This window comes from Chaetodon auriga, chromosome 9 (genome assembly GCF_051107435.1).
Source record: "Chaetodon auriga isolate fChaAug3 chromosome 9, fChaAug3.hap1, whole genome shotgun sequence".
In the NCBI taxonomy this organism is placed as follows: Eukaryota; Metazoa; Chordata; class Actinopteri; order Chaetodontiformes; family Chaetodontidae; genus Chaetodon; species Chaetodon auriga.
Genome location: NC_135082.1, coordinates 3,419,166 through 3,435,221, shown reverse-complemented (window position 1 = coordinate 3,435,221; position 16,056 = coordinate 3,419,166). Strand labels below are relative to the sequence as shown.

The 16,056-nt window shown below is 43.0% G+C and overlaps 1 protein-coding gene across 1 annotated transcript; it reads left to right on the top strand.

The window, feature by feature from the left end:
- Window positions 1–1,421: 1,421 nt before the first annotated feature.
- elf2a (E74-like factor 2a (ets domain transcription factor)) lies at window positions 1,422–14,920 on the top strand. Its single transcript, XM_076739865.1, has 9 exons — window positions 1,422–1,714; window positions 3,885–3,968; window positions 5,598–5,892; window positions 7,969–8,076; window positions 11,472–11,585; window positions 12,146–12,229; window positions 12,483–12,675; window positions 12,804–13,058; window positions 13,639–14,920. The coding sequence occupies exons 2-9, from the start codon at window positions 3,894–3,896 to the stop codon at window positions 14,210–14,212; spliced, it is 1,698 nt and encodes a 565-aa protein (XP_076595980.1). The 5' UTR covers window positions 1,422–1,714; window positions 3,885–3,893; the 3' UTR covers window positions 14,213–14,920.
- Window positions 14,921–16,056: the final 1,136 nt, after the last annotated feature.

Genomic DNA, 16,056 nt, shown 5'->3' with positions numbered 1-16,056 from the left:
CTCCTGAACGCAGTTGTTGCTGTTCAAGCAATGTCACATAGGCTCACTTTCAGGTGCCTGCCTGTGACACATCTGCTGCCACCCCAATTCAGGAGAGGTGAATGGAATTGTACTTTAAGATCCTTCAGTAAAACTAACAAAAGTTCAATATAAAGATACTCCATAGCAAGTAAAAGTCCTGCACATTAAAAATGCCATGTAAGTAAAAGGTACTAATGTGTGATCAACAAAATATTCTTTCAAGTATCATCATGAAATTGGATCCAATGACTATTGTACTACTGTGTTATTGAATTAGTACTCACGCAAGTAGTATTTTATTGTTGCAGGTGGTCAAGGTGTGGCTAATTTTAACCATTTATACACTGCTGAGCATCTTAATATGTAGCAGTCTATGATATTTTAGAAAATTATCATCATGTAAAATCTTAGTCTGATATATTTTGCAAAAATACAAAATCACATCTATCTTCATGAAGCTGCAATCATAACTAACATGACAACAGGCTTACTTGTTATGTTCTGAAAATAATGAACTGTCTCTCTCATGCCTCTCAGCATGGCAAGATTAACCTGCATGGGCTAAAATGAACTGCTGGGCCATCTATAATACCCCGATCGTCCCACTCTCTGTGCTTTGTGTACAGTGTGCCTGTGCTGAAATGCCACCTGGCATCAGGTTTGCAGAGTGGTAACTTGTTGTAACACATTGATTTAAAAAGATGCTCCTTAGAACATCAATTGAAAAAAAATGGTTGTAAAACTAGATTTTGACACTCCCATCAAGACTGAAACTTTGGAAGATTCCAGTTTGATTGGATTAATTCAGATTGCTAAAGCCTGGTATGAACACATAAACTTAATGTATTTTTGCATGGAACAAGGACTGTCGATTTTGTTCTCCATCTCTTCCATTTAAATGCTTTAGGAAGGGATCTCTTAATGATTCCAGTAAGTAAAAACAGTTTACATTACACTGTTTATATCCTGTTTAAGACAGACTTAAAAAACTATGAACCAACCCTTAAATAATCATAGTGATCATTCATGAATTAAATGAATAAAACCAATTAGCTTACAATAATCACAATAATCACAATAATGTCATTAATAAACCAATTATTCAACTTAGTTATTTATAAGGGTGACTGTTGGAGATTGTACAATTACTGGTTCGATTTTAAGAGTAAATTTGGGATTATGAACCAGTGGAGGAGTTCCAATCTTATCTTACCAGCAAGTACATACGAGGTCGTTCTCAATTTTTTCTTATTAAACCTTTTCCGTCTTTATAGAATGTTGTGAACACAGACAGTCAGCAGATCTTGGACGTTCACACACAGCGCAGGATTCCAGAGTGCAGGAGGTTGCGCTCGTTCACTGTGGATGGGGATCGTCCTCATGACGTCACGGCGCTCTGTGCTTTGACCCGCTGGATCCGGTGTGGTGAAGAGGCGGCGCGCCGGAAAGATACAGGATAGCAAGAAACGAGCAAGTTGACGGCCTTAACCCACGCTCACCCTTTAGATATAACACAGGACGAATATAGGTGTCTACAAAGTGATTCTGAGGGACGAAGGACTTGCAAACACTCGTGTATGCAAGCGAAGTAAGCGTTTTGGCCTTGTCAACTTGGCTAACTGACGTTAGCTAACCCCAGGCCCAGCTAGTGCTATCCGTGGAGCTTACTTTTCGCTAGCAAAAGCAAAACAAGGTAAGGTGGGGGTACTCATTGCTTTAACGCATCAGTAGGCTCTGATGGATCACAACTCCATAACCAGGTGTCATAATTTGCTGTATTGGCCAGTCAATGACAGTGTATAAATATACACATATACGTTAGCTAGCTTTTTGCTAACTGTTTGGAGCTCAGTAAGTAACCTTAATGCTAGCCATTGCTAAGTTATTGGGTTTTGGGTAATCTTCCTTTTTAAAAGGAGAATCCAGTGTTTTTTTTAGTTTCATGACATTTAATATGTGACGTTACATAACAAATGGAATAATGTTTGCAGCAGAAGTTAGAAAGTTGATTAAGCCATGTTGAGTAAGTAGCTAACAACATTGTTGTTAGCTAACTAGTTAGCTGGGAATCTAGAGCTGCAGCTACAGACTCAGTGAGCACACAGACGTGCAGACCCGCTCAGATAGTAAACATTAGCTTGTGTGGTGAGAATAGTCGGTGCCTGTCTTCTCTTCAGACAAGTTAGCGTTGTCTGACATGATGGACACTGCCTGTATTTTCAGTCACTCTTTCTGTTTTGATTTAGTCATGCTGGCATTTAGCCAACGGTAACGTTGCGGTTTTTGTCTGTGCATCCCGATTTGCATGTATGCACGATACTTGCCTTGTTTCCAGTAAATGATGAGCTTGGAGGAAAAACACCTTCCAAAATCTCAATTTCATTTGACTTTTAGCCATTTCGATTGCGTATAAGCACAATACGACGCTATAAGCCACTGTGTCATCGCTCAGCTCTGCGTTCATGCTTTGAATAATATTTACATCATATATTAATGATTTGAAACTGGTTTCCCTATAATGCCCACCGAGTTTATCACAGAAGGCTAGTGTGTCAAACAGCTTCATAACTTTTAGTGTTGTTAAAATAACAAATTAAGTGTTTTGTAAAAAACAAAACAAAATAAATATCTAGTTGACAGGTGTGTAGGCAAATCTGCAATCATGCAAAGAGTGTTACGAAAGTCCACACCCTGTTGGCCCTCAGTTCCATTAAAATCCAACGTTTAGGTAAAAGACCTCTCAGGCATCAAACTCACAATATGAAACACCAACAACTGTACTACACAGGTGCCAATAGGTTGTTTGCAGTCACATGACGCCCATGTTCAATTCAAATGTAGGACAGGAAGTGAAAACTGCAATGATGAAGATGGAGAAAAGTTTTTACTGTGCTAGTTGCGATGAAAGTATGAGAGACAGGTATAAACAGAAAATTAGAACATATTTGATGTCATCCTTATGTTATAAAGAGAAGTGATTTTTCAGCTGAACTGAAAGATTTGCTGCTTTAAACATATGCTCATTCAGACATCGTTCTACTCCAGAAACCAAACGAAAGCATAGAAAAGTATGGAGGCATCAATTTTCTTGTTAGTGGTTGGGTCCATGGCCTTGGTACCAGTCCATCGAGATGACTGTTTTTCTTCCAGGACTTTTCTGTAATTTTCTTGTATTTTTCACCTACCTTTTGGCACTCGATAAAAACTCCTCATGGTTCCTCAGTTTGATCGATTTGAGCAAACGTAAACAATGCACAACAGGAATTTTGAGTGTGTTACAGTGCTTCCTATGCAAAAAATCACTTCCTGTCCTGCACTTTGCGCCACAACAAAAAATGACGTGACATCATGTGCAAACAAGCTATTGTTATCATTATTATTTAGTATGAATTGTTAATGGACATATTGTCTCAGGTATTTGAGATGACTCTTCGTTGGTTGTTGCAGCCTGTGCCTCCAGTGTTAAGATGTTCTTGCCTCACTCTCTTGTGAGTGTAATGCTGGACGAAGGTCTAAGTTGCATTTCTGATAAATGTAGTGACCGTGTTATTGAATCAAATGCCTGCTGTTAGATCACATGTAAGCTGAATGTTGCTTAAGACTGCAGTTGCCAGATGATGTTAGACTGGAGGGTGATGTGGTGTTCTTTCCTCAGAACAAAGAGCACAACATTACAAGTCATGAGGGGAGCAGACACCCATGGGGCTTTCACATGACCCCACCCCCTGCACATTTAAACACACAAACACACTCTCCAAACTTGGATATGAATGATATTACGAAATCATGCATAGAAATCATTCAGCTCTGTAATGTTAGCAATGCCATCTCCATCCTGACTGGCTGTGCTTTTGTTTTGGTAGGAATGAGTGATGACCTCTGTGGTAGTGTCAGACGGTGGAGGGAACATAGTGGAGTATGTCACTGTGGTGGAGGAGCCCCAACAGGTAAGTCTGTGTGTCCCCACAACGATCGTCAATGAAGTCAGCAAAGTTCTATGTTGAAGAGATAGTAATTCAGCTTTGCTCTGTCAAGTACTTGAGCTGAAGGGCTGTTTTGTCCCAGCTGAAATATATGATTATAAACATCTTAGTTGAAAACTATCAAGGGTCCCTTGGTTGGTATTATGTGGAATTTTCAAAAAAATCTCTGTTATTAATGACACAGGTTCCGTTAAGTGAGCTGCAGTCAGCATTCTGTTGCTTGCACTCACACTCCTTAGGTGTGAGCGAGCATTATTCTTTTAACATTGGCCAAAACAGTGATGGTCACACAACACTGAAGTGAACACTGAATGCTGGAAAATAAAGTACAGTCATATTTAGAATAAAGTTACTATCTTTAATGTTCCTAGTAGGGATGTCAGTTTCTGTTAATTTTGCTTTTGGCAGCCTAACAGCACGTAAAACACGCTTCACTCAAACTGACAGAAACAAAATAAAACTCAGCAAAACCATCTTGGTTCGTCCTGACATTGTTCCAATGATCTCCACCAACTCTGGTTTGGTTGAAATAAACTCTTAATGCAGGACCTTGAGAGAAGTGAGAGAAGCAGCACGGAAACAGTGTGTAGACCTGGGATATTTTCATATCTATCTTGGGGATTATTTTCGTCTGATATTATGACTGAAGAGACTTAGGAGAGAGGAGGAAGAGGAGTCATCCATCATGGTGACTGTTTTTATGTTGGTATCAATACTACATGTATTTGAACATATTCGCAGTGTCGACGAACGAGTGGAAATCAATATACAAGCAAGGAGAAAAGATTTCAAAGCAGTGACACTCAACATCAACACGCCCACTCTCTCACTGTGTAACGGGGTAGCAGTGCAGACACTACATGACAGTGTGTGAATGAGGCTTAAGGCAAAACCAAATCTGTACCGTCCATGAATAATACAACTGGCATGCTAAGAAACAATAGAGGTGGAAGATGGAAAGTTCAAACAGAGTATTCTGTAAATCCCAGTGGCATAGATTTTAATGGAAAGCCTATAAAAGCCTGTTTGAAGATAAATGATGTTGCCAATGTGCATATGGACTCTGTAGAATTATGTACTGTTCTTCAAGCTGCTGTCATAATATATGTATTCATCTAAACTGATGCATAGACTGTGGAACATCAATGAGAGGATCCAGGCAGTGGAATAAAAGTCCCCCTGTAAAGATAAAACACAACTAGTCCAAGAACAATGGAGGAGATCCTTGGACGAACACTGGTGATCATTGATTGGTCGTTGGGTGAGCATATTTAAAGCTCATTCCTTTTTGTGTAAGGCTGCTGTCCTCCACTCACTGAACGGTCAATCCAAAGAGCCACTGCCACTGGTGAGCACATTAACTGGGTACTGACAACTTTTCAAGAAGATGAGTTGATGTGAATTGAATTGAAAAGGACAAATAAGATCAATGGTTAAAAATTCCAGAACAAAAAGTCTGGATGCACACAATATGGGTTCATTTTCTTTTTTTTAGCTATGATCACATTATACTGACCGAGTTAATTGCTGGGATCTGGGAACGATTACAAGACTAAAAATCTCACTTTTTCACATCTCTTCAAACTTGTTCAGTGTGAGCAGCAGCCGGCTGAGGAGGAGGAGGAGGAGGAGGAGGAAGAAGAAGTTGTTCAGCAGGAAATCGAGGCGGTGATCATGGAGGGTGGAGAGGAGGTGGAGGAGGAGGTGGAAGAGGAGGAGGGTGTGGTGCTGCAGGAGGAGGGATGTCCGGCAGTGATCGTGGAGGAGGTGCCCAGTGCACAGGTGGAGGAGTGCTACTCGGCACAGGTCCTGGTCTATGACGATGAGACGTACCTGATGCAGGACGTGGCCGAGGAGCAGGAGGTGGTCACAGAGGCGTCTGACTCTGGTGAGTCCTCTGAATGTTAAGTCTGACAAAGTGGATGGCTTCATGATAATTGCGGTTATTTTTTAAGTTCAGACATACTGGATAGGGTAAGAAGCGATTTTCACATTGCATAGGCTGTTCAGTAATTCCACTTCCATTCAGAACAGACATTTAATTTTCCCTTCTCTCCAGCTATTAATTACAGCCCCAACGGCTGGGAAATATAATTTAAGCATTATTTAACATTATTATGACACTCAGCTATAAATCCTTTGCTGAAGGTATTTCCAGCAGGGCTTCAGTGCTTCAGTAGCATCAAATTTATAGTCCTGTGTCTCTGCTGATTTTTCATTTATCTCGTAGCATGCTAATCGACCTTGAAGTTGTGGTTAGGGAGGGGTCAGAGAATTTGATGGAACTGAATTTTGACATCCAAGAAAACGCATTAGAGCTAATTTTGATTAAAAGGAGCAGGGTTTTTTAACTGGAAAACATCATATGCAAACAAGACTCCATGTGACTTTGTTTACAGTGGCAAAAAATGAGCGTGTATTTTCTTTGTAACTCCTTTATTTGGCCCAGTGGCTGTGGTGACACAGAGTATGGGTTGTCACAAACTGAAGGTCGGCGTTATTCTCAGAACCTTTGTCATCCCTCTGGAGTTTGCAGGCCTGGTTGTGTGTGATGGCTAAAAGTCCTGCTCCTCCAGAGCTTGTACCTCTCTACCAGTCCGTGTCGCGCTGTATTTGCCAACCCATGCCCACTTTCGAGCCATCCAATAACATCTTTAGGATTTCATTTAAGTCCCTCTTGTAAGTAAACCCTGTCCTCCATCACCTTATATAGATACAGTCCATTTACAATCTACTGTACATTACACAAGATAAACACAGTCCTCATGCTGTACAGATTGGGCTTAATTTTGGACTTGTTTTGATTTCCCACAAGTATATTCATAGTTTACTGGTATTTGACATGCTTTGATCCAAACTGTAGAGTTGACTGTGACAGAAATAAAACTGAACTTTGTGGCAGAACAAACAATCAGGCTCACATCCTCCAGCCGTCCGTGGCTGTAAATTCTTCCCTTTTTTGCTTTTTGTGCTTCATGGTCAGCATTTTTGTTAGAACAAGTGAAAAAAATGCCGTCTTTCTCATTTTTTAGGATGGGCCATCTATCAGGGGTTTGTTTATGTTCAGTGTGAGTGCCCATACACCATAGAGTGAGCATAGAAATTGTATGTTTTTGCTGCACAGAAAGGTTGATTAAAATGTGTTGTGTAAGTTAACGCAAAACACATGATTAAAGAAACTGAATGCTTTCCTACCATCTTAATGTGAAGCCCATACATATCAATAAAACAAACTGAAAAGCTGTTCGGAGAGCCAAATGCTGCAGGCGACATAAACTTGTTCTCTGAGCTAAAGTGAGGTTTCTGCCGACTGCCTTCCTATAACTGATGGGAACTAGCTGTGACCGCAGCACTGTTTCTCAACCTTATGAGTTGATTTGGCATATGTAAGGAAAACGCTCAGTTGAAATCCATTGTTTTGTGCCGCTAATAATCTAACTTTTTATGAATCCAGAGTAGTACATGATGCAGTCTTTTTTCCTAAATGTAACTGGACTTAAGGTCTCGTATCAGTTTTGTTTTCAGTTGTTTAAATCATCTTAAATGCAGTTTCATTTGATGTGAACTCTGTTGTGTCATTCATACTAATGTTCACTTCAGTGTATGTACTCATTTGAGAGAAGTGCTTTCTTTTCCCCCGAACTGCTGTTGATGTGTATGACAGCAGTAGACTGCCCTCCGCTGGCAGGAATGGCGTGTAACGATTTAGGCCAGATTACAGGAAACAGGAAGGGAGGAACAGACTGCCTCTTCAAACCTCAAACAAGGAAGTTAACATTTCAAAATAGTTAAGCTTGCAGCACTGTGCTGTTGTGAACGTAACCTTTTCTCACCAGAACCAGGGTCTTTGTTTTGCTTTTGTTATTTGATGCCTCAGGTCGAGTCGTACTGCCGCCCCGATGGGAGCATGTGTTGTTTGCAGAGGTGTGTGTGCTGACAACCTTCTCTCTGCTCCTCTTCTCAGTGGAGATGTCGGGTCATGGCGTGGTTTGTTTTGACAAAACATTTGAAGCAGCCGAAGCTCTTCTCCACATGGAGTCTCCTGGAGGACTGCACAATGAACGCAGCACAGGTAAACACACAGCCAGCCATTCCTCCACTGTTTTATAGACACAGCAATCTGAGTCATATGGACAGTGAGGTGCAAGTTGATATAACCATCGGCATGTGTTGTCTTAGATGTCAAGCGATTGCAGCAGTCAGTAGTGTTGTTCAGCAGAGGTAATAAGCCACACAGATCCAATTTAAATGTTCAGTACTTCCTACTCTCCTACAGAGCAGATGCTTTTCTGCCTGCTCTCTGCTTTGCTTCCCTGCTTTTGCTGATATCCTTGTTTTTTCTGCCAAAAGTTTGGAAAGTGGATCCTTGATACTTATAAATCAGCAGGACTTATTGTCTGAACGACACAGGGGACTACCACCATATTTTTTTAAAATCACATTTATTACTTCTTCAATACTGCGCAAGCATGATCTCCAAATAGCACAAGACTTTTGCTGTGTGTTTGACTGGAAACCTGAGACGGAGACAAGACAGCAAAATCCGTGAGCAGCATGGAGTGTGAGTCAATGAATGAGAGAATTGCACAGCTTGAAAACAAGACTGAACTGCTGCATCAGATATGTGAGAATGAGCAGTTCACAGACTCTGCAGTAGCTGCTGTACAAGGTGCTTGAAAATAGGCACAGTTTTAGCTTAGACAGGATCGCACCAACTGTAGCAACGGATGTGGCTGACATGCTACCCTGGATGTGTTCCGATGCTACTGGATCAGCTGTGAAGACTCCCAAACTAGCCTTCCCTAATAACGCTTCCTATTGGCACAGCACCAGCACTAGACCGAAAGCAAAGGAAAACTGGACTACTGGAGAAACTGAGCGGCTGTCACAACATGTATTCTTATCAGGTCTCATTCCAGCCTCGGGGAGGGAAATCACATCTTTCACCAGACTCCTTACCCTGAGTACACGACTGACAGTGGTATGCCTCACCCATGAGATGAAATTAATCGACAATTTCAAAATCTTTTTTAACTGTAAAAACTGCTTTGAGCCTGATGGGATACATCCAGACATTACTTGTTGAAGCGGGGCGGCTGTGGCTCAGGAGGTAGAGTGGTCGTCTGCCAATCAGGAGGTTGACGGTTCGAACCCTGGCCTCTGCAGTCCACATGCTGAAGTATCATTGGCAAGATACTAAACGTGATGCTGCGCCATCGGTGTGTGAATTCATATGTATGCCGCTTAATTTTAATAGTAATTGTGAAGCCTGCTTGATGCCATCCTATGTCATGCTCTTGGGAGCACAACAACACAACTGCACAGATAAGCACCATGGACAAAACACACAGCCATTTTTCCATATTACTCGAAGCATTCAAAGGATGTCTCTGTCCTTGCCCCTCTCCATCACATTCTTCAGGGACCCAACATCCACCCTTCCCACCTCCACCACAATCACCAATGAAGAAGTTAGTCAAAGCTGCCACACTGAAGCTCTGTCAAATGGATTAGCTAATAAACAACAGTAACCACAGACACCATCACTCTGGTGTCTATCAGAAATGAGACAGTCTCATCATAGCAGTCACAGACCATCTGGTTCCTGTCTCAGTAATCTTAAATTTGTCAATATTCAGCCAGTCTCCTCTCCTGTCACAGAATCCCTACAGCTGAAATGAGCTCTTTTTAATGTCAGATCATGTTTGGTTCGTAATATAAACTGAAACTAATTAGCATTTCTGTTTTAGTTGAGACCTGGCTAAACAGCACTACTGCTGTTGTAACACTGACACAACAGGAAAGGAGGAGGCATTGCAGCCATTTTTTCTGCACACTTTGTGTGTAAAGACATTGACTTCTGTGAATTTACATCATTTGAATGTCTTGTTCTTGAGCTCAAAGCAGAATTATCAGAGCTCATCGTTACATTGTGTCATAGTTCACTGTAATATAAACAAAGAAGCCATGACTGTCTGTAACAAAGCAGTACGTCTGGCAGGAAAGGATTACTTTTATTACAGATTATTACAGAGAATGCTGGGAACCCTAGAATAGTTTTCTCCACTCCTGACCAGCTGCTCAGCACTACCCTCAGCTGTCTGCATCAAACTGTGAAGAACTTGCATCGTTCTTCAATAACAAGCTAACCTCAGTCAGAGCCAGCATTGCTGCTGATAAAAACACAGATGACCTCAGCAAACACTGTAAAAAGATGTGACCATGGGAAAATTCACCAGAATTACATTAACTGAGCTCCGCAGGACTGTCACTGAGTCTAACTCGTCCACCTCATGTGTTGATCCTGTTCCTACGGTGTTTTTAAAGCAGGTGTTTCACTGTGTTTCTTGTCATGTCCTGCAAACAGGCATCTTCCCCAATGTAGTAAAACTTTTACAAAAGGAACCCAACCAAGAGAGTGATGCACTCACTAAGTGCAGGCCAATATCCAACCTTCCATTCATCAGTAAGATGCTGGAAAACCATGACCACTATGATCATCTGCTGCTAGTTTATTGGAGGTGTTCAGCAACAGCCAAAAAAAATCAAGGATGCAGCCTTCATGAATTACATCCCAAAGCTCTGGAAAGGAAAGCTAAAAACGTATCTCTTTATATTAGACTTTAACTTGCTATGATGTCCTGATGTGGGTCTGAAACGTTTGTGTTTTGCCTCACACTTACACACTGCTGCACTTCTTTTAAAATGTTGTACTTTACTTCATTTTATGTATTCTCTGTACTCAGTTTGAAACATTATTTTATCTTATTTTTTACTGTTATTGTGAAGTGGGTTTTATTGTCCGTCTTGTTTTATATTCATTTTTTATCCCTGTTTTTGGCGTCATTCTGTCGTTTTTATATGAAACACTTGGAGCATGTGATTTCTGTGTAAGGTAGTTTGAGCTGCAAATGTTGTATGAAAGGCGCATTACAAGCAAAGCTTATCATTGTTATTATTAACATATTGAAAGGAAACGACACTGCAAACTGACATGATGAAGTGAATAGTCTTTGGTTTGGATCACTTTCATTCTTTGGTTTAGTATCAGTTCGTTGTGCACAGAATGAGTGTAGCTGACTCATGCTGAACAGCAAAGTCTTGTCCACCACCACCAGTGTGTATCCCAAATTCTGCTTTCTGCATCTGACATGTGATCCACATGTGAACACATCTGTGTTGCTGCATGCTGTGCAGTATGATCAGAGCCATGTGTCTGTGATGGAGTGTGTTCGGCTCTTGTCCCTTCAGCGCTTTCTGTGAGGAACCAGTTTGTAGCCATGAGGCTAGTGGTGATATTTAATGTGAGGGTCTGCTATTACATGCTCATGTGTAACAGACACACACAGCCATGCACAAGTATTTTATGATGCTAACGGTTAAATACAGTGTCCCTGTGGGTCTCTCACTTCACACCCTGGCAGGAAGAGAACATTGTAAATGCTGTGTTTTGTTTGAACCCTGCAGAAGACGTGATGATGGAGACGGTGGTGGAGGTGTCTACAGAGTGTGGACCCATAGAGGAGGAGTCCTTCCCCATCCCTCCAGAATGCGAACCTGCTGCCAAGAAGAAGAGAGGAGGTCAGTGTCAGTGCTCAGGCTCTTCATGAAACCACATGCTATCTGAGCAAGAGTAGGTTTTGACTGAAAGTGAGAAATGTCAGAAAGTCCTCACATTCCTCACTGAAGGAGGAAGTTCCTCAGCAGTGTAGCAAATGTAGAAGTTAGCACGTAGCATGTAGCTAAACCCAGTGCATGTGGGTCTCAGTCATAAGGCACACTGACTGGGTGATGGCCTTGGACCGGTGTGCATCACACTGTGTCTATATACAAATAAACCTGTAGACCCACATGCTAAACAGGTCAACATCTTCTCGGTGGTTAAATGATTAATATTTAACCACTCACATCCCTAATCTCAACAGTGCAACAGATGAGTCAGTGAAGTAGGCGAGTACACTACAAGACTAAGAACAAAAGTATCAAGCATGTTTGAAAATGATCATGGACTTAACTCTACAACGTGGGGAGCAGCAATTACACCTGTTCACTGTTCATAGTCTTACTAAAGGGATGTGACAAGGCTTCCATTGACCACTGATCTGGACTGTGTGTGTGTTTGTGTTTATGTTCGTGTGCAGGTGGGCGTAAGCCCAAGACACACCAGCCTGCTTCCAACGGCTCCTTTGACCTGGGGATCAAGAAGAGGCCGAGGGAGGGCAAAGGTGTGTTCCAGCTCTGAAGTTTAAGTAGGACACAAACAACAGTGTGCCGTGAATTGACTTGTGGTTTAAATTCATCTAAATATGACCACCAGATGAATGACATTTAGGGAGAAAAATCCACCCCTTTTAATCACTTGAACTACTGACAGAAGATTAAGGACACAGATTTATGTTACATATGAAAACTGTACTGATACATCCCTGTGAGGGTGGCTGTGATACTTCATTTCATGATGTACTTTGTGTCCTCAAGGCAACACCACATACCTGTGGGAGTTCCTGCTGGAGCTGCTGCAGGATAAAAACACCTGTCCCAGGTACATAAAGTGGATGCAGAGGGAGAAGGGCATCTTCAAACTGGTCGACTCCAAGGCCGTGTCCAAACTGTGGGGGAAACACAAGAACAAGCCCGACATGAACTACGAGACCATGGGCCGAGCCCTGAGGTCAGCCTGGCCACCACAAGCACCCAGTCCTGCACAGTCCAGAGCAAAGTGTGTCCCTGGCCAATACAGTAACTTTGATGTTCTGTGTGTGTGTGTGTGTGTGTGTGTGTGTGTGTGTGTGTGTGTAGGTATTACTACCAGCGCGGCATCCTGGCGAAAGTGGAGGGTCAGCGTCTGGCCTACCAGTTTAAAGACATGCCCAAAAACATCCGGGTGATTGATGATGAGGAAGACGGAGAGGAGGTGGAGGACAGCGAGGGCGTGGTGACTGGCCAGCACCCGGCTCACCAGCAGGGCCCCGCCAGCCTTGGTACCAACTCCCCCACCGCCACCCAGCCTCAGCAGACCTACGTCACTGTCATCCCCAGCAACGCCACCACCAGGTCTCTGTGCGCTGTTTGTCTACATCAGTATTTATGTGTCAAAAACCTTCTTGGAACATGACGTGGTAACGTGGTTTTTACATTTGTCTGAGCTAACTAACCTGGCGATGTGAATGTGTTGGCAACTGAACATGTTGGTATCAATGTCAAGAGCCTGAGTCACTTGTTTGTAGGAGTCACGACAATCTGATGAGGTCAGATTTGAGTCACTTCTGTAGCACTTGGACCAGAGCACAGGTCTGAACTGAGTGCTGTCACATTCAGGCTGCAGCAGCACAACATTCAATACAGAGAGAGAGATGTGAAGGGTACTCTTTTCCACCTCGTCTGCAGTAACATCAAAATGAGTTTTAAACCCATTCGTGGCGCAGCCTGTCTTCTTCCTTCATACCATCATCTTCCAACATCAGCAGGTGTCAGACATTACAAGCATTGAAACTGACAATGAAGCTGAAACAGCTAATCATTCATTTCATTATTTCCACCTGTGTGTTCCTGCTGTGACACGTCGCAGTGTGTTCGATTGCATGCTGTGCACAACAGGGATGTAATGAGCGCCTCCCTGTGCTTTCTCCTGCAGGCCCATCCGAGCCATGCCAGTGGTCATGGCCAACTCACTGGGTCAGGTGACGTTAAACTCCTCGTCCATCCTCACCACGGGAGTCCCAGTGACGGTAGCCAACACCTCTGCGAGCGCTCCCCCCAAACTGGTCATCCAGGCTCTGCCTACCATGCTGCCCACCGGCTCCAAAGCAGGAGAGAAAATCACCATCATCACCATCCCGGCCAACCAGCTGGCCACACTCATGCAGGCCAACCCGTCAGGCCAGATCACGCAGCTCATCCATGCCAAACCTGTCGCTGCACAGGTTTCGCAGTCCGCCCCAAAACCTGCCGCCACTGCACCTACGGTCCAGCTAACGTCAGGCCGGCCGACACCACAGCTCATCCTGGCTAAACCTGCAGCGGTGGCCCAGCCGCTGCCACAGCTCCCTGTTCAGGTCAGCCAGCCTCACCCTGCCCCACCCAAGACCCCAGCCCGACCCCAGAAGCCCTCCAGCAGTCAGCCTGAGGCAGCACAATCAGAGGCAGCATCTGAGGCTCCGCCCTCCTCAAGCCCACCAGCAGCATCAGCAGAAACCCCATCATCCTGAGAGCTCCGCCCTGAGCTGGGGCCACGGGGGGGTACCGGAAGTGACTGTGGACACTGCTGAGGAAGTGCACATCCCACACCCCACCCCCCACCCCACCACAGAGCAGAGTTCCTCTCTGATTGGCTCAGACTGTCAGCCTAATGTTGGTCTCCAGGGAGATGCGTGCTGTTACTCTGGAGCAGCTGAAGCCCCACAAAGGATTAAAGGGACTGTTGTAGAAACACACACACACACACACACACACACACACACACACACACACACACACACACACAGATCCTTCAGAGCTCAGAAGACATGGGCAGCCTTAGATTGTAAATGAAAAAACTCCTTTTTGTAATCAAATATAATATAAAAGCCTGACAAGACTTTGTTGTAAACAGATATGTAAAAAGCGTTTTTTGATACTCAGCAGGTATGTATCAGTACAGATGTAGTTTGAATTCATCTGTTCGTTGCTTCATCTGTTTCAGTCTAATGGTTTGTTCTGCTGGCTTCTGTTACTCCACAGCACTGTCACATTCTCCCCACACTTGTTGTCTTTTTTTACTGTTGATAAAAAGGGAGTGAAAGGATGTCTGCGTCAAGTTAAGAGACTAAATGGTGTGTTCCACATCTGAAGTATAATATACTATTTTTTTCTTGTACTATCAGTGTATTGAAGTAGATTTTACTGAATTATGTATTATAAAAAACAACAAATGTGAATTGAAAGTGTCTGAAGTTGTGTTATTCAGCCATCTGAAAAATGAAATGCGGGATAAGTATTTAGTGACACATTTTTTGGCACTTTTTAAGAGAAATGCTTGAATCCAAATGAAACTGCAGATGAGGCCACAGAGAGGCAGTGTGCTGCTGTCACTGCACCGGCTGATCTCCTGTGTGAAGTTTGTCTGGACAGCGGTTGGCAGAGGTGATTTCACTCCTCACTTTTTTGCATTTTTCAAACTTTGAGATGCAGAAACCGAATAGAAAATCAGTTAATCTAAACTATTTGAAGAAACCTACACCACACTTGTGGAAAAGTGGAAATATTTTCTAGGCTCAAACCCATAGTTTACAGTGGAGTCGAGCTCAACTTCAGAAAACACTTTCACCACTTTGACGAGAACAAACACGGCAAATGAATGACACAAGTAAATTAAGAAATATATACTAATTTAACAAAACATATACTGCATAAAGAAATAACACTGAAAATACAGCGAGTCATTCGGGATAATACATATGCTAGACACAAATGAAAGGCTAATGTTTGGTACGTAGTTAATATGTCAGGATCACACATTTAGAATGTTGACATTAAAATAAATATCAAGTGTTGGCTCATTTTCCAACATTATGAGCGGCCGCCTTTGAGTCAACCTCTGGGAACTTGTGTTTGGACATTTGCTCAAGGTCCCTTCTCACTATACCGAGAGCTTTTCAAATCAAATCAAATCAATCTTCATTTATATAGCACTTTTCATACATAATGCAACACAAAGTGCTTTACAAGAGTTAAAAACAATATAAATAAAAACAGAACAACACCAAAAACCCAACCCTCCCACCCTCCATATGTACTAACACACAACCTCAACTACATGCATACATACACACACACACACAGACATTCTCACCACAGACAGTAGCAGGAGTGACGAGACATAGCAAGGCACTGAGGATTGAGGAGAATGCCACCTTTGGGGCTGTCCACACGAGAGGAGTCATCACGGACTATGAGCACAGGGGGCACTGGCACCCGGGCCCCCCGACCCTGACAGACCGGTGAGTCCCCACATCAAGGTACGGAGCCCCCCCATCAGCCGGGCCGAAGGGGCCCGAGGACAGCAGCCCCAGCA